The 19,539-nt window shown below is 42.4% G+C and overlaps 1 protein-coding gene across 1 annotated transcript in view; it reads right to left on the reverse strand.

Moving 5' to 3' along the window:
- Window positions 1-19,070, reverse strand: part of cacng2a (calcium channel, voltage-dependent, gamma subunit 2a) — a 95,430-nt gene extending 76,360 nt beyond the window's left edge. Inside the window, exon 1 of the mRNA XM_005921747.3 lies at window positions 16,904-19,070. Within this exon, the coding sequence (XP_005921809.1) occupies window positions 16,904-17,129 (226 nt within the window). The 5' untranslated portion in view covers window positions 17,130-19,070. The remainder of the gene's footprint in view (window positions 1-16,903) is intronic.
- Window positions 19,071-19,539: the final 469 nt, after the last annotated feature.

The following is a 19,539-nucleotide window of genomic DNA, read 5'->3' on the forward strand; positions in this document are numbered from 1 at the left end:
CACCACATCAGATCAATTGCTCTGGGCTCCTTTGATCAGCTCCATCACCTAGTGGGGGTGGGGGGGTCATAGTTTGGTCCCGCCTTCACTGTTGTGATTGGTGTGGGGGTAGGGACAGGCTTGGGGCGTCGGGGGATTCCCCAGGACCATCTTCCTTGGAGGGCTCAACCCAGGGTCGTGGCCTATTAAGGGCTCTGTTGGCTCTTAGGTGACAGTTTCCTCGTAGCTGCGTGCAGTGGGGCTAGGGGAGGGTCTGTGCTGACGGGGGTTACTGACCTGGTAGCCTGGCTGCCCCTGGGTGGGTCCGGGACGGGCGTGGGGTTCTGGGGGTGCTCCATCTCTGGGCTGGGGCCCTGGCTGGGCCTTGGGGGCTTGGGTCCTGGTTGGTGTGTCGCCGGGGTTGTGGGCGGGTGGGTGTATGTGGGCCCAGCCCTAGGAGGAGGAGTTGGCCGTCCACTGCGGTCTGGAATGTGGGGCCTCCCTGCTGCTGCGGAGTCGGGGCGGTCTGCTTCTCTCCACCCCAGGGAAAAGGGTAACACTACCTGGGTCTGGGTGCAGTTTCCCCCTCCAGGGGCAAGGGTACCTAGACCTGGGGTATAGAGTACGCTTGGGGAGTGTGATTGTGTGTACAGTGTCTCTTTATGTCTGTCTCCACGGGTGAGTGTTGAGTAATTGCATATGAGAGCATGAGGGTGGGAATGGATGTTTGTATCTGTGTGTGCCTGTATTGTCTGTGTCTATATGTCAGGTTGGGTATCAGACGCCACCTCTCTGGGACATCTCAGGCCCTCCAAGGTATGGAGGCCTATCTCCCCGGACCTCTCCCCCTGCCAGTGGCAGACGCCCTCAGACATCGGTGCATTGGTGGTTCTTTGTGTCCGGGGATGGGCGTCCAGGTACGCACCGGCTCACTCCTGGTGGCTGCTTGTCGGGGCCTGGAGCCTGGGGCTCGCTCGGGCCACTCTCGGCCTGGGGCCTGGTCACTCAGGCACAGCTGGCTGCCGGCGGAGCTCACGGGCTCGTCACTGCAACCTCCCTGGCTTCTGTTCCGCAGCTGCTGAGTGAGCCCTCATCTGGAGCTCTCCTCAGCTCTTTCTGGGACAGTGGCGCGGCTGCCCCTCTGTTGGTCTTCCTTGGTCTCTTGTGTTCTGAGGGCCTCTGGATGTCTGGAGTATTGATCTCCTCCATACCTGCTGCATGCCCCGGAGGACGGGGCTGTGGCCCCCCCACACCCTCTAGCAGATCATCACAGGAAGGAACCTTTTAAATACAAGCGCGCTAATGCTCACAGGTGTACACACGGGTGCTCACACACACAAACTACACCCTTTTTGGCTCCTACTTCAAAGCACACTGTGCGCTGTTGATCTTACGTGCTGCACAATAATGTTTAATATTTAGTATTTAGTGTTATATTCCCATAGATCACCGTGATGTTGTTTATTATATTGCTCTTTTTTTTCTTCTGCTTGTTTTCTCTTTTTTCTTTCTCAACAGGTGATCCAGGTGATTGCTATATGTATTTTATGTCTGCTTATTTTGTTGGTTTTTGTTTTTTGCCCTTTATCCCCGTCCCTCTTCCCCGCTGTTTTTCTTTCCCTCTTTCTTTCTCCCCTTTCTTTTCCCCAGTCAAATCTGTCCCGTATTTAGCAAGTGAAAATAAAGTAAAATAAACAATAAAAGGTGAATCAAATAGACCATTACGGCAAGGCTGGGATGGTCCATTTGGTAAAGTAAATCCGTTGGGCATCTTTTTTATCCGCCTTTAGACAATAATTCTGGTGGCAAAAGAGCCAAACGGGACAGGCAAAAAAAAAAAAAAATTTGTTTCAGCTGTGTCTTGTCACTCTGCTGTGTCCACTTTTCTTGATTAACTGTGTATTTAAGGCCTCAATTTGTCTCAGTATCTTACTGTGTCATACTGTTAGCTAGATTTATTGTTTTCGGTGACAACCTCAACCCTATCCAATCAGAATATATCATTTTAAGGTTTTTTTGTGGTCGTTATTGTTTCCTAAGTGTCGTCAGTCACAGAACAAAGAAAACCATTATTTAGATACATCGAAAACTTTTTGGTCCATTTTACTTTTCTCTAAGATACTGAGTTAGGGTTATAGGGTTATAGGGTTGTTTGATAACTGAAGTGACCTAAAAAATGAGGCCAGGGGTGAGAACGAGCAACCTGTTACTGCGTCTGTCCTGCAGTATAAAAAACAAAAGAGAAATTAATCCCATTGGCTCAACTGTCTGTCTGAAATTACAACTCTGTCTGGTCTCTTTGCATTGTTGCACAGAAAACAAATCAATCACAGTCAAATGCCAAAGACATGTGATATCTAAATACGCTATAAAGCCTTGTATATACACTTTGAATACTATGCTGGGCCACTTGGACTGGATCATCTTTGCCCTCTCTGGCTGTGTAACCTTATGAAACTGCATCATGTTGTCTTTTTACTTCCTCCTTGCCCTCTTTGTTTGCCCTGTGTTCGCTCCTCCATCTGTCATGCACTGCCCTGCTGGCGTTACCTCCATACGTCCTCCTCTGACCCAGACCTCCCATCACCTCAGTCCAAGACTTCTGTGATAGTCGCAGAGGTGTCAGCAGCTCTCCCACTGGGTGTTAAGAGGGCTTTGCAGAGGTGGGAACATCTCTGTCTGCTTTCTTTAGTACTGCTTTGTTTCTTTGTATACCATGATTCCTTTGATTCCTTTTAACCACAGCATCCTAGCAGCTACTTTTCCAGGAGAGCCAGTAGAAACTTTATACTGCAGTGATACGAGAAAGCGTAACATTTACAGGAATCTAGTTATAGTTTCTTATTAGTAAAAAAATCCTTTTGAAAGTTCACCTGCGTCTTCTTCCCGGTGTGTATACAGTCTGTGAGTTCTCCTGCTGTCTCATCATCCTCCTGCTGGGGAGGCATCCCTTGTTTTCTCCTACTGGCTCCCTACATTTGTTTTGTTCTTTTGGATTTTGTTAGTTTATCGGCTTTTCCTCCCACACTGTGAAGCACTTTCTGTTAATCCATAAGTTCCCGACTAAAGCTCCTTTATTTATCCACCTGCCTGTCTGTCTCAGCTTTGTCTGTCTTTGGGTCTTTTGTGAACATGACTACTAATTGTGACATCTTCTAAATGAATAACTTTTTAAATCTGGGGGTCAAAGTGATACCTATTCAGAAGTGTCTTAAACCTGCATTCTTCTAATTGCCAGATCATACAGAATATCCCAGTTCAAGCGATTTATGACCTCTGTAAGTATTTTTAATTGTTTTTGGTCTCAATTGCTTGTTTAAAATCTTTGGGTGATTTTTGTAAAAATTAGTCTACATTAATTTTTTTTTTGCCAAATTATGAAAAAGATAGATTTCAAGGGTCCATATTGAACTCTTTTTAGCCAGTACAAAACTCACAGTAAATTAGGAGTCAGCAAATCTTCAGCTGTGAGCATCAGAGACACTTTTGGAATTTATATTTGGTATTTCCATGTCAAAGATGATGAAAATGATAAAAATCATAATAATTTACATGTCTAGCTATTCACATAGACATATAAAGATATACAGATGTAGAGCTGTACAGTTAAAAAAGTTAAATGAACTAAAAACTACTAAACTGAATGCTAATATTCTCATATAGGCCGACGTACATGTAAAGAAGTTGCCAAACCTTTACGAGAACTTCTTTGAACATGAGCTCTTACAGTGCAAGTGTGGGTAAAACAGAATGCTTACCTCATGCTGCATATCCATTACACAATTACATTACACAGTCATGGCCACTATTGTTATTGTTATCACATTAGTATCAATATCAGCAGGCTGTACTAAACTGAGCTGGGGTAAAACCTCCAAACAGACCAACTCTGCTTCATGCCTTCAACCAACTCGGAGATGATGCAGTATGTTTGGGCTGTGTTCTGACACAAAGCAAATACGCTGTAATAGATTGCAAATGAACTGCACCACGGACACCACCAATTAATCAAAAGGAAGATTGCTTTCTCTGTGCTATTGCAGGAAAAAAGAGTGAATTGTGCCTCCTTTAAATGAATGGATTGTATCTGCAGTTAATTATCAGTTACTACAGGGTCTCTTTGGGATGCTTCCACAGCTTAAGGATATGGCCGGGGAGGTGGAACAAAGAGCAGCTCTACTGCGATGGAGTCAGAGATAGACCTGCTGGTAATTACACTTCCAATGTAAGAGGATCAATTCTATGTAATCAGAGTGCAATCCTACTGAAAATCGAGTGGTTATTCAAGCCACTTTAACATGCAAACTTTACATTTTCAAGAGGATAACATGTCTTTAATAAACAGCGGCTGAGATCAAATAAACGATGATGGCTGAGAAGTCTGACTGTGCTGGTGCTCGATATCCAAACACTGCAGAGTGTTTCTGTTTGGAAGGAAAATTAAAAAAAATCTTTTTACATATGTTATCCTGTCTTCAAAATCTCTGCAATCCACAGAAATTCAGTTTATGACACCAAAACACAACAAAGCATTAAATGTTGGATTTTTGGCATAATGTCTCGTAAAAGATCCAAAACATACCCAAATGGACACATAAAAACCCCAATGATTAGTTGAAGCAAATAGATTCAACTCTAAAAAGCTGCAGCAAATGAAAACACAAATATTTTTTTACAAACTGAAAACATTTTGATATTTTTTGTGTACATCTGTAGTTGGAGCCAAATGGCAGGTAGTTTAGCTTAGCAAAAAAACAATGAAAAAAAATAATGAATCTGTTGCGCTTTGCAAACACTTAGTCAGACACACCTCTTTCTTTTACCTTGCAGCTCTTGTGCAGAAACAAAATAAAGCTATGATGCATTCAGAGTCATTTTGCTGCCTTGAACATATCCAGTTTCCCAGTGTTTACTGTCTTTATGCTAAGCTAAGCTAGCTGACAAATGGCAATAGTGTCATATTTACCATACTGACTCATGCTTTCACATTAAAGTGTGTCAAATACTGCTGTTTGTTTAGAAAAGTGTGATACGCACAAGTTATCCTAATTCACTGGACACGACAATGCTGAACATCACCAACGGTCATGTTGCTCGAAAAATCAACAAAGCCTGTTTATATTTTAATCAGTTGTTTGTTTACCAGGATGTATTCTTTGGGAGCAGCCGTACTCGTGCATGTTAAAAAATGATGTTTAGTGGTACCCGGTGAGTTTAAAAGTCAGGGGGTCCCAAAGAAGCATCCATACATGATGAGGTGGAAGCAACACCCTACCTGTTTCCCTGCTGCTGCAGCTGATGGATCACAGCTCTCACACCAAGCTCACCTTTAGTGTTTCTCTGTGATTCTGTGAACATCTGACAAAACATTAGTATTTGATGCTGTTGGAGACTAAAAGCAAGCTCCATTCACATGAGCGTGGCATCAGTTTTCTCATCTCACACTGAAATAAATTCCCAGAATTTAAAGTTTTTACTTAGAGTTTGAAACACTGCCTGGTTGTTTTTAAATGTTCACAGAGATATTTCAAGCCACATTATTATTACTCATCCACCTTCATCATTGTCATCGTCATTGGGAAGCTTAAAGGATTATAATCAGCAGTTCTTTATGCATCTCTGCATAAAGTGCTTTTAATCAGAGAGCATATCAATGCAATGTTGTGGTAACAGCACAATTCTTATACCAGCAGATGTTGATCAGAATCTTTATTAAAAATACAGATTTGAGGTGGCTTCTGTTTCGAATCCATATGTCCTACCAATTGTCATGGAAATATGTGGAGTTAGGAGCAGACGGCCAGCAGTCGTGGTTCCACAGTTGTGGTGCCACACAGTTTGCTTACACAAAGATTGGCCCTGGGTATGTTTCATATCGATTTGTACTCTGGTCATGTAGGATAAAGATAGACCCCACCCAACAGGACCAACTGCAGCTAAAAAAATATCACGTGGCAACAACACACAGAAACACACATGCAGCCCTTCTGGCTGTGAGGACGAGGAGGTGTTGGGGGTCAGAGCGGTTAATAACTGATGTTTCTCCTCCTCAAAGCATGTCCCATCATTAATGCTTTGTAGTTGACTTTTTTCCTAATTTGTAGCTAAAGCGCATATCTGGAGTACGGGTGGGTGGGGGGCATCTCCATGCAAAGAGGGCGACAGCATTTATGGGAGAGTGCTACCGAAGTTTACAGCCCCTCTCTCATTGATCAAAGCCATCCAAGGCATTAATCATACACTAAACCAATTACCGTGCCATCACACTCCTCTGGCTGTCCATCTAATCTCAGAGACTTCATCAGGACAGCCGAATGCAGCTTCACAAAGAGCCATCACTATTAATGTACAAGGAGGGAATCATAATGATGTCTGCTGTGTGCTTTAAACCTCCGTGGTTCAATCGAGATTGCTATAATTCAGGATAAATGTTTTTCTCATTACGAGGGATCTGTCTGAGAATGAGAGGGGATATGTAATGATCGACATGGCTAATAATAAGACTGATGATGGATGTGTTTGGTTCTATCATTGTTCAGCACTAATGCTTTTTCAAACTTTGATTTACTGGGAAGGAAATGTATTTTTTAAGCTAGCTTTTTAAAATTAAGGTGTCTAAAATGTAGCTTTAAACATCAGTCTAACCACATTTTGTTCATTCTTAGAAATTGCTTAACTTACTTTTAACCCATTACTTATTTATTCAATACATGAGTTATTTACTGTTTCTAGCATGTAAAATTCAGTTTTTTCGATTTAGGATTGTATTTTGTGCTTTGGATCTCCAAAGCACAACAGAAATATGTCACAATACTGTATTACATACAGTTTATATGATAGCAGATTATACATAAGACTAAGTTGGCTTAGCACTGTAAATGCAATAAAACTTCCCTACAAGTGTTAAGCTATCGAAATGCTTTGTGTGTGGTTATGTTTATGGGTTTTCTTCTCTTGGTTAACAAAACATGGACAGATGCAGTGTTCACCTCCATGAAGAAGGAGAACTTGTGAGTGAGTGGAGTCAGTGCAGAAAGAGTTCAGGCAGTAGGGTGAGGCGGGGACAGTGTTTACCAAACTTAGTCTCTGTCTGCTGCCAAAGTATAATTGGCTGCTCGTGTTAGCGTTATTTATTTACAGCTTTCCTTCATTGGTCCAGGACAGTGATTGAAACTGATTTGCCACACTCTGTCATATTTTGAAAATTCAGTCACTACTAAGGGACTCGTCCACGCCTTTGCTGTGTTGTGTTTCCCTGCTGGGTGTCTCGCTGACCACAGTCGATTGTGGCAGCCTTCAATCATTGAGCACCCTCTCCACACAGTCACTCAGCTGAACTTGAAATCCATCATCTCAGACTACAGCAGTGGATTGAAGTGTTTATTCTGCTCTGGAGTTGCATGCTAGCAGGTTGCTCTAACCAGAACCTGCAGCAGGTGAAGAACTGGTTCTGGTGCTATATCAAAGACTTACTGGAAAGGTAAGTGATAACACAGCTCCTTTACATAACTGTGACAAAGTACTTGACAGCTAAAATACCACCTTAAATATTCATTATTAATACCCGCAAATCAGGAATTCTTTTTTATTACTAAATGAGGCAAAATGTGGAAATATGTCCAATCAAAAAAAAACAAAGAAAAGTCTTACAAGTGTACAAGGGTTCATTCGCTGGAGAACAATTTCTTAGTAGTAATAGGCAGCCTCTTTAAATCTCATCAGTCTGGTCTCCGTGCAGTGACCTCCATGGTGCAACAAGACTCTGTTCCAAATGTTGTTTGGAAGAAAACTTCTCTGGATGCTACTTTGTGTTTTTTTGGATCCCATTTTGGGCCTATTTTCTGTAAAGTTGTTGCACTGTTATAAGTTTTTGATCCCGGGAGTAAAGCAAACTTAAAAATGTTGGTCCCAGAAGTAAGAACAAACCAAGCAGACTTAAAGCAATCTGAAACAAAAGATAAAGACATCAGGTTTAATATAAACTGAAGACAGACTATATTTGTCTAATGATCTCAACCAGACAAGTAATCAATAAACTCTACACTGATATCTGAGTCTGTTGGTTGTAGCCGTGAGAATTATACACGACAGCCTTAACGGCATCACAGCCAAAGGCCAGAGTTCTGCACTGTTCTTAGACTGTCTGCAGCCCGGGCTTAATCTGATAATGTCTGGTCTGTAATTTGGCCTTAGTGGGCAATAAAGAGGGCAAGGTGAAGACCAATAAAATAGTCATGTTCGTCAGTGACTGTGTGCTCTCTCAGCGGAGCTTCGGTGAGGGCAAAATGAAGCCCATCCATCGCCGGCTGCACTGCATTGACAGTGCAGTGCAATAGAGCTCAGTCACTTTACACAGTGTGTTATCAGATGAAGGGGGGAGGCAGCCCAGAGCAGCGATACTGTCGGAGGAGAGGGGGCTCAGTTTTTACTCCAACAAGTGGCTGTATTCGCTTCCATCTACGCTGCCCTCGACTTGTAACTGTAATCCGGCCCATGCAGCTGTACGTACAGGGGATCGGTGTCATAATACAGTGTAATGCCACTTTAGGGCCGGAGCATTAGCCTGGGTGGGCATGCTCCAGCTGGGTAATCCTTATCTGATTGGACTATGAGACTAATCCTGCTCTTTTCTGCCACTCTGCACTGCTATCTTCTTTTATCTCATCCTGCCTCTCTGTTATGCACCGAGCACAAACATCGCTATTCAAACATGCACAATATGCACAGAAATGACTCCCACATGTGTTTTCAGATGCACTAATGTGCAATACACAGATACTCCCACATACAAATACATAAAATCATGAGGCAGGAATCGTGAACTGTGATCTGGGGTGATGGACAGGAGCTGTGTAAGTCTCCTATAGTAAGTCACCTCTTAACATAACAACAAAAAGACACACCCACATGTTGCCTTTGACTCTTTAGAGCCCTTACGAAAAAAACCTGAGTAGCAGCACAAAATTCAAGCATGCTGGGTAGTATATATGTAGCACCTTAGCAATATCAGTACACACGAGCGCATACACATCTGGCAGCACAGATATTTAATTAAGGGCCAATTTTACACTTGGGGATGATAGAACAATAAACTCTGTGATCAGAGGATGCCCTTCTCTACCATTTTAGCCACAGCCAACTTAATATGCACCCATTTGAATGATCAGCCACTGGATACATTTTAATAACCCATGACGGAGATCAGTTGGTTGATGCCTCGACTATAAGCGGCTGTAAAAATGTCACCTCCCTGATTTGATAACTCTGCATACCTTTATGGCTAACCTGGTTTTACAGATGTTGCTCTGGTGCTTTTCTGCAGACAGATGTGATCATTTTTGGATTGACTGTTAGTAGCTAACATGTTAGCAAAGTGTGTGTTAAATTGAAGTTCAATTGAAGCCTAGCCAGCAGCTATACTCTACAGCTGCCTGTGTCAGTGAATTTAAAGAAATTGCCCCCACACAGCCGCCATGAAGAACAACATAACAAAAAAATGCCCTGTTTTTGTACACATGCATATCTCTGCTATAAAGTTGGACATTTTAACACTGTCTTTAGGGATGACTCACTTTCGGAGCCAGCCTCAACAGCAGTTTTTTTGCACCTCTGCGATGGCCTTCATCCCTAGAGGATGCTACTTGATCTCAACAGATGCTGGGTGAATTGGCACAAAAACGCTTTTGTGAAACATATTTATGTTTCCCTGATAATATAGGTTCAACATAGGCTGTGCTAGAATGATGAACGGGTTGATATTTTACCTGCTAAAGATATTAATGTTGTGAGCATGTACAGACTCACAAACAACATAGGTTCAAAGTCTTGTTTAAAAATGCTACAAATATTCTAAATATATTTTCTTTACCTGCAACATTATGCAACAAGAATGAACCTGATCTCTTTTGGATTTGGACTGTGATTCAGACAAAACAGGAAATTTAAGGACACCAACTGGGACTTTAGAATATAAAGGGTATTTCTTTGAAATTTCATAAATCATAGGTCAAATGATTAGATGAAAAAGCATCCATCCATCCATCCATCCATCCCACCATTCTTTTCTGCTTATCCAGTTTAAGGGTTGTAGCAGGTTGGAGCGTGTGCCAGCTCTCAAAGGGCGAGAGGCGGTGTAAACCCTGGAAGAAGCGAACACTAAGTGAAAAAACTTTCACAGCTTAGTTAGTTATTGTATTTTAGCTTTTGTGGTTTGGACACAGCTAGAAAGACTTAGATTAGTCTCACTGCTTTAGGTCCAGGCACAAAAGAAAAATGTGGCCCTCTTTCATCATGAAGTGCACCATTTCTCTCCAACGTCTCTTCCTAAACTGTGTCCTCATCCTGAAGCCACGGTAGAGCCTGAGGGTGGCGCTGTAATGAAGACGAATGCCTCAGATTACGAGCGCCGTGCAGGAGGAGGGGGGAGCAGAGGCGGCTTTTTTACAGACGTCCCAGATAGGACGGAGGAGCGGCGGCCTCCAGGGACCAATTCATCCGCATCACACATGTTTACTCTGCACCGTTCATGCTTCACCAGCTGAATCTCTCTCTGCACCCACACTGTGTGCAACCACATCTGTGTGTATGTGGAACCGCAGTCACTGGACTTTTAATGCTGGTTTAAGGCTGAATGGCAAAGGACCAAAAAGAACTAAAGTAATGTCTGGATAAAATCAAACAACTAAAAAGAAAATTAAGCCACTGTTCAGTGTGCACTGATTAAAGCCCCAGGTTCACCTAAACTAATAAAACATTTGACAAGAGGATCAAAAAACTGAAGGAAGACGGACACAGAATAAATAAAAATCTAAACCTTTTCAAGGAAACTCCTAAAATTGTGCCACGTTAATGTGTTTTCATTTAAGTGATCAAGAGCTATATTAAGAAATAGTACTTAGTATTTTTCAGATTAGTATTTTCACACTAATACTGAAAGTTTTCTAGACTTGCAGTGCATAAAAGAATCGGATGTTTCTCTCAAAATAAAGCCATCAAAGGCACTTTTTAGTCCTAGAAACCTCCTAAAGCATGATGATGGTCCTGTTTCTAGAGCTGCTTTATCCTAAAAGCATGAAAGCAGTTGATTTATTGAATAGGAAAGATGGAAAAAGTGATGGTTTGCTTAAAAAAAGAGTTAGATGCTAAAACAACTGATCAATTATTACTCTTCGTTGCAGCTTGTGTTATCCGTGCGATGACATAACTGGTAACTGTGCTGTAATGTGCTGGCTGATTATGACATTGTTCCAGTTAAAACGATCTCCTCAGGGGGTCCAACAGAAATCATCTGATGTCCCTGGAACCAATCACATCTCAGGAATGTGACAGCAAGTGATCCATCCCCAGAGAGCTTTGAACAGAGTGACGCATTCGGTTTGAACTTTAGTCATATCCATGAGGAATTTTGCAGTTGACAATAAGAGTCCTATATCTGAGGCATAAAGTTTTGTATTATGTGCATGTTCTTGCAAAAGCACAGAAACACATAAAATTCTTCTACCTGCAGACATGTTTGAGAAATTGTTGGCCACATGATGAAAAACTCAGCCTGCATATTGATAAATGCACCTGCACGATTTGACTAAATTTGCCTTACTTATTGATTACCAATCTATTTATTTACTCAAATGATATTAGGTCCAAAATATAAAGCATTAACTATGAAGATACACCATGATCACATCACGTTGCTGATATGATGAGATCATTTGTAAGTAAGGCTGACATAAATGCTTGTGAGCAGTAGTGAAATAGAGCCTGCAGATGTGGTTTTGAGGCTTTGCCCTCAGCCTCTTGAACTTTACGTTGTTCAGAGTCAGTTTAAAGGTGAATCCAAATTCATAAAAGAAAGGTTTTATTCAAGCAGTAAGTAAAGCCACACAGTCAAATTTAAGTACAAAAAACAGAATCCAAAGGTGAGTAATTCCAAACGGAAGTACAGACCCATTGGTGGGAACAGTGATAAGGAACAAAGAAACTGAAGGGACAAAACCAAAGAGGACAACAGACAGGATCAGAAACAGGAGGAGAACAAGACACAGGTGGATGTAATCAGCACAATCAGACAGGCAAGAAGTTAAAACCAAAGCAAAACATCCAAGAAAAGAAAAGTAGTACAGGAAGCCAAAAATGCTGAAGCAAAATACACACGACTAAACACAGAAACAAGAAAACTCACACTTAACAAGACTGACTCAAAGAAACACTGCACCACAAAGATGCAACTAAGGGAGGGAGGTACAGCTGAAAACTAGAGGCATGAGCCTAAACAGAAACCAATGCTCAGATAATGCTGCACAAACTCAAACTCAGTGATGAATACACCAAAAGAGGAATCCTGAACTAAAGCCAACACAAAAGTCAAAGCTTTAAACCAACAACACAAAACCTTCACAACACATGTGACCTAAAAAGTAACAGTTTTATAGAAATGTTTATAGATTTATATATACATTTATTTTATAGATATTGTAAAACTCAGTAAATGCCAGCATCTAGAAAACTATTAGCAATAACTGCTTTCCGTCACTCTTAGCTCAATGCGTCCCAAGTTGCTACTGCAAAAGCTCTGGATGCAAATTATGCAGTGTCATAATAAACGGAAAAATTAGTTCCTCCAGAAATAAAAAAAAAATCATTTTAAATGCTGCTGCACAACTTGCTGTTGTTTTTGAGAAAGATTTAGTGATGGAAAATCACATATGGTATCCTGTTATAACCGTTATCCATGTGATTTCCACATTTCTTTAAATGCCCCTGAACCCACCAAAGTCTGAACAATGTCTTCCCGTCATCAGTGCAAGATGGCAGCTTCCATTTCTGCCTCATTTTGGTGTCACTTTTGCTCACTGAGAGAAAGTTGTGACATTTTTTCAATTTTCATATAAAGCCGATTTGTTGAAACAACAGTTCAAATCAATTTCTGAGAAAGAAAAGCAGCAAATCCTAAAATGTGCAACAAACAGCGTTGACTGATCAGCTATTTCAGCTTTAGAAAGGAAAAGTGAACATCTGCTAAATCAATACGAGATATTCTGTGTTTTACCCAGCGCAAACCTCCAAAGCACACTTGCACGGTTTTATACTGAGGGAAAGTAAATGATCAGTTTTCTGTAGATCCACAGGAGAAAGATTTTTCTGTTTCTCTGACAAGCAGTGAGCGGAGCAGAGGTCGAGGTGCACCCAGTGTGGGTATTCCCATTTTGCTTTTTCACAGGTTCTCTTCTTCTGTAGCTGTTATACAAACACAAACGGTCGCCTACCTGCGTACACTCAGTAAGCAGAATGTGTGGGATACCGAGCTGCCAAACACACAGTCTGCATTCACTGCTGCGAGGATGATGGAGCGACCACTTCAACTATTTGCAGCCTCAGCCGCTGCCTGATCACCAGCTCACTTTAGAGGAACCGGGGAACCATGAATACTATCCGTCTTGGCACTTTGATTTAATAGAGCGGAGCTACAAATTGAAGCCTAATTAACATCTGAAATGTAAACTTGATATCTCTCCTCCTGACTCTCTATGTGCTGAAACAAGGCAGGGTTTGGTGCTTATCGCTGCCTCTCTCCAGCTGCATCCGCTCTATATTTTCCTATTTTTCAATTTCCCCCTCACAATTTTTGGTATAAAATTGCTCAAACTACCTATAATTAAATGTACTCGCTTTTTAAGACCCAATTTCCTGAGCAGGAAGTCATTTGAATTAGAATTTAAATGAATCTGACCCCGCTGAGTAAATGCAGTGGCCCCATTTTTCCACTCCCCTGCCTCTTCTGGGCCGGGGATCATTCATGAATCACAAATGACAAATCTGGGTTTATTTCCTGCCATTTTGATCCTGGATTCAAAGGAAGAAGCACATTGTGCTAATGCAAAAGGAACACACACACACATGCGCGCACAGCGAGTCTAAGTGTGATGTTTTTTGCTCTCATCTTGACTCCGTGCTGTTCTGTTTGCCAATTAAATAATGGTCTGGCAGGGATAAAAGCCAGTCACTGTCACAATTACACTCCAGCTGTAACTGTGATCCTATGTCGACTAATATAATCACTGTATCAGTGTTTAGTGTTATTCCTCTTATTTATCAGGTGAAGGCCAGCTGAGCTCTTTTGCCTCACATCTCGAGCTGTGTTGGTGAGACCGCAGCTTTCTGATCCCAGCACCTGAGCAACTTCTCGGGAACAGCTGAGGTGTCAATGCTGTGATCGGAAGAAGGGCTGTGCACCAAATAAAGGTGTTTTTAAGGGTAAATGTATTGAATCTCATTAACAGGAACAGCAGCATGACTTGAATACCATTACACTCCTTGTTCTTTACCTTACGTTTCATTTTCAGAGTGACATATTTCCGTTGTTGCATATCGGGCATATCTATTTTTTTTTTTTAGCAGACCTGCAATTAATGATTATTTTTGTGCTCCAGGTTATTTAGAGTTTTGCCTTGAAATTGCTGAAAAAGCATAAAATACTTGTTATTTTCCTTTAATATTCAGACTTTAATAGTTATGACAAAAAAGCAGCAAATCATCAGACTCAACAAGGAAACGTTCAGTATGTTCAACTGACTGGCATCTAAAATTCAGTGCCAAATCACAACAATGATGACCTCAAGGCACTCTACAATAGTTTTAAACCAGGAAACGTTCAGCCATATTTAATTTAAATGTTTTGTTCGGATATTCATTCACCCCAACCTCCTCCCTACAGGGACTCTGTGGCATTATAGCAGTGTCCCCTGACTTCCTAATTTGTTCCTGTCATAATTACTAAAAATGAAAGAAATGTCAATTTTACACAACTAGGGAGAATTTTTAAACATGACAAATCTTATATATATATTTTTTTTCATTTTAAAGCAAAAGCACATTGTTTCACACATCATTTAAATGTCATTTTTGTGTCTAAACATTTGAAGTGGCAACATATTTGTTTTTTCTTTGAATATATTATCAGTCTTTAACTGGATGTTGACAAAAAGATTCTTATTTTCACATCCAGCTCCAAATCACTTGGATCTGAGTTTGTATCCAGCTAATAATTTTTCAATTTCCACTCCTGTTTTTTGGTCTGTTTTTGGTCTCATCCACCTTCGCCCTCTGTTTAGTCTCTTACAACCTGCTGTTTCATAGTGAGCAGAAATCAAAGAGGGAGGTGCACTGCCTCCACAGTTAAATAATGACCTTAAACTCTCCTTAAAGCTCTGTAAGCCAAGGAAAGCTGTAGATTTGGTCAATAATTCATCCCTACTCCACAAGCGACCTCTTTCACACTGCCTTTTATCATAGTTATTTTAAAGATATTCATTATAGCGGCTTTAAATGTTTCTTCTTCTTAAACTTTGAACAGAGGGTGCTGCTTATCACAGGGGGCAGAAGAGCATGAAGTCAGCCACTGAGGCCTTTCAGGGGCTCACAGCTAAGACGATGAACAGATTTGTAACGCTCTGTGCCCTCACAAGGTTACAGCACCTCACTCCAAGTCAGCACCGACCGCCTCCACCGGGGCATGACAGGAAACACGCCGCCGCCGTCTGACAGGGCAGACACTCGAGGTCGTCTGAAAACCTGCACTCAGGACGTGAGGCAGTTTGACATCTCAGAAAGTACCGGGCACAGGGAGGTCGAAGGTTATATGACAGGCAGCTCTGCCATCATCAGGGTTGTCAGGCAGGTCAGGCCTGCTGACAGATGTGACTGCATCTCGACTTTTGGGTCCTCACGCTCTGTCCAACGTGCTGCCCCGGTGTCACATCCTCTTTAAAGGTACAGATCTCCTGCAGCTTCCTTTAATTAGGGTTAGACCAGCTTATTGGCATGCCAATATATCAGGGTGATATATGATGAAGGTTCATCTCCACCTACAGCCTGTGAATGTGTTGTTAATTTATTATTTAAACTCTAAAGCCGGACTGAATAAACAATTCCAGACTGGTGTGGGTGACTTTTATGCAACCGGAAACCTGATTCAGCCTGCCTGCAGGAGCTAAACACCAAAATTAACCGTTGAAGTGCAGCAATTCAGTTTCGTGATTTTTATATAAGGGCTTATTTTACACCAGGTAAAAGTTACAACAGTTTCTTCCAAAGCACAAAACTGCTGAGATTTAATGAGTTACATTAGTTTTAGACAGAATTTATGTGGAAAGCCTACTTTTTGGGATCCATGCTAACTTTTCTTGACCTTGTGATCCATTGCAAGATGCAGATGCCATTTCTACCGATATAAGTTTTGGTTTGTTCATGAAAAAGATGAAAACTGAAAACATCCACAAATTCAGAAAAACTCATTCTAATCCGAATTGTTCTCATCTATTAGCTGCACATCCGTGTAGTCCTTTGGGTTTTCCTCACAGAAACCTGTTTCACCCTGCTGGAAAATGGACTTGTCATTTCGGCTAAAAGTGAAATTTCTCTGTTTCTTTTTCAACAAAACATAACTAATACCCGAAAAGTGCTAAAAAGTGAAGTTCATTTCAAACAGATTTAGAACATGAAACCTAAATGATGGTGTCAGATCTTTACAGCACGTTGATTTGTTTGGTATAAGGTAGAAATCTCCTTCCCCATAAATGCAGAACACATATAAGCTCATAAGCAGCAGCCAGGTCACATGTTGCATTTTTACTTTCCTTCTATCACATTGTATCATTTGAGGCACCAAGAAGGTCAGTGACGTATTCAGTATCCTAAGAGATCTTTTGGCTTTTGACACACATTTAAACACCCTTTGTAGGCAAACTCTGCAGTGGATCTCATTTACATTGAGTAGCATAGAAAAAGAGAGAGAATAGGTTCACCTCCCACAGTACACTTGTGTCGTGGCAGTGCTGAGGCCTCTCGGGCTTCAAACGCACGCAAATGAACACGCTGGGAAAGTTTATGTTGCACTACAGCACCACAGAAGAACCGACTTTCCTCTTACCTTCCAAGCAACACGTCCTCCACAGGCCCGAGTGGGTCATCACCTCCTCGTTCTTCTTGCTGGTCTCATTCTCGCTCATGGACTTGGTCCTGCAGACGCCGCGGGAGTACAGCCAGTAGTCCGTGCCGACCGCGATGGTCATGAGGCTGAAGGCCGCGAAGGCGCCCACCGTGGTCAGCAGCATCTGGACTCCGCGGTCGAACAGACCCATGTTTCCGCATTCCATGAAAGGGGGACCCCCTTTCCTCTTGATGTATAGGAAGTAAATATTTGAAAATTTGCGGGACCAAATCAAACCGAAAAAACGGGATATACTCGAGCGGAAGGAGAGGGAAGAAGGAGGCGGAGGATGCGGTAGGAACCTTATGGTTGCGTTTGGGTGAGGACCAAAACAAGAGAAAAAACTAACTATGGCAGAGAGAAGGGGGGGAGAGGAAGAGGCGGTGAAGTCTCTCCTCTCTGTTTGTTTTAACTTTCACACCCAAAAAGATGTGTGGAAAAATTAGGTATGCAGAGGATGACAGCACCTCAGCAGGCCTGGAGCTGCAGATGGAGCCCAGCACTGGAGCCACTTGCAGCAAGAAAACAAAAGCTACAAATGTGATTATTAACACAGATCTATGACTGGTTAATTAAAGCCTGGGGTAACTAAGAGGAGCCTAAAAAGAAAAGCAAGGCTGATTTTGTACAGGCCGGTCACAAAACAACCTGTTCGTTGACTTGTAGAGATCACAGCTATAAGCACTGAGCTGAATTTACACGAGCTCAAATGGAGCAAAGAGACGGCTGGGTGGGTGGGGGGTGCGGTGTTGGAGTAATGGCAGGTTTGAAGTACAACAGTTCAATACGTCTGTTACAACAAGTTGCTTTAGTCAAAGGCTATAACATTACGTTTACTAGTAAGAATTCAGAAATAGAGCTATTCTAAAGACTATTGTTGTTATTAATAGTATTATTCTAGTGGCTTTTATTAGTAAAAATAAACTGGGGAAGGAAACGAAGGACAAAATCTAAATCTGTCATATTAGTGGTGACAGCGAAGAGTAAACAAACGGACCGATTCGAGTCCTGTCGAGAGGAAATAAAAGCGATTCCCTGCGTGTTTTATAACAGCCTGTTGTGAGGTTAAAAGCAAATCTGTCTTCTCACAAATCAACCCGGTGGAATGAGGAAATCAAGGCTCAACGACTAAATTAATTCATTAGCCGGCGCAAAGAAACACACACGCTCAAAACCAGATCGAAACCTAACAAAAATAGTAATAAATTAGTTTAAAAAAATAAATTAACCGCTTAGATTTTCCTTTTTCCTAAAATTTTGATCCCCAGTTTCCATATGTAGCCCTATAGCTCTGGGAAGGTTTCCGCCGAAAATGGGGGTCTGCGGTCAGAGGAGGTTCGGTGGTCGACGATCCGGAGAGAGCGGGGAGCATCCAGCAAGGCAAGCCGACCATCACTCGACATGGAGCCGGCAGGAGGAGGATGAGGAGTCGGTGTGGGCGCCGCCGCAACCCACGGTGCTTCTTCGGCGGATGGAGGAGGATGGTGGTGCTGCTGCTGCGTGGATATCCAAATTCACCGTGGCAGTATCACACCCAGGACGGTCCCGTTTGTATAGCCCTTGCGCCATGTAATAACAAGAAAAAATAAATTCTGATGAAGGCTGCGATCCCCCTGCTCTCGCCTCCTCCTCCTCCTCTTCTTCTTCTTCTTCTGCTGCTTCTGCCGCTGCTCTCTCTCCTGCGCTCTCGGGTGCAGGTTCGGCCGCTTTTGCAGGAAGGGGGTGAAAAAATGATATTACACAATCAGGAGAGCGACTCGCACAGATCCACGGACAGCGCTGGTGTTGTCACGATGTCAATGTGAGCAGCGCTATACATTCAACATATCCACTCCAGCCGTTTCCCCCCTTTTTCCTCGGACGCTGAGTGATGTCAGTGTAAAGAAGCCGCTCTTGAATCGGAGGGTCACTTTCCTCCTTCCGCTCTGGCGACGCTTTAAAGGCCCACAGTGTCGGCGTGTGTGCGCGCGCTCAGCGCTGCAGCAATGGAGGCCAGTTGCTGGAAAGATATTAAAGATTTTTTTAATTCCGTTTCTGTGAGTGGTGGAGGGGACGGAAGGAGGGGGTGTTGCGATGGTGGACTCTCTCTCCCCCCTCGCTTTCTCTCTCTTCTTGAATGGTGGGTTGCATTTGTGCACACATGCTGAAATTTAAGCATTTAATGGCTTTATTGTGATGATTATCGCCCGATCCAATCGTTGCAGCGCTCGCACTATTCTGTGAAGTAGCCACTCTAAATGTCACTTTTCTCGTGTTTTTGTTGTTTTTTGTTTTGTTCTTTGTTACTAAAAGCCTCGATTGTTCAGCTACAGCGCACGGCGTTACAGGCAGACATCCCCGCTCTGATTACGCGATTTTTCTTTAATGATGCTTAGTAGCGAGAGGGAATGAGGCTTTGCTGTTATTGAGTGCTTGAAGATATGAACCCAGCAGTACATTCAATTATTATTTTATTATTATTTATTTTTTATAATGACGGGCTCCTGTGTAAGTAATGTCCGGCATTAGCGCAGCGATGTTGTGTGAGTGTTGTGAGAGAGGCTGTGGTGCTGAAAGAACAGCTCCCTGAAGCGCTG

Source organism: Haplochromis burtoni, unplaced genomic scaffold, assembly GCF_018398535.1.
Source record: "Haplochromis burtoni strain Fernald_Lab_line unplaced genomic scaffold, NCSU_Asbu1 Contig_52, whole genome shotgun sequence".
Classification (NCBI taxonomy): Eukaryota; Metazoa; Chordata; class Actinopteri; order Cichliformes; family Cichlidae; genus Haplochromis; species Haplochromis burtoni.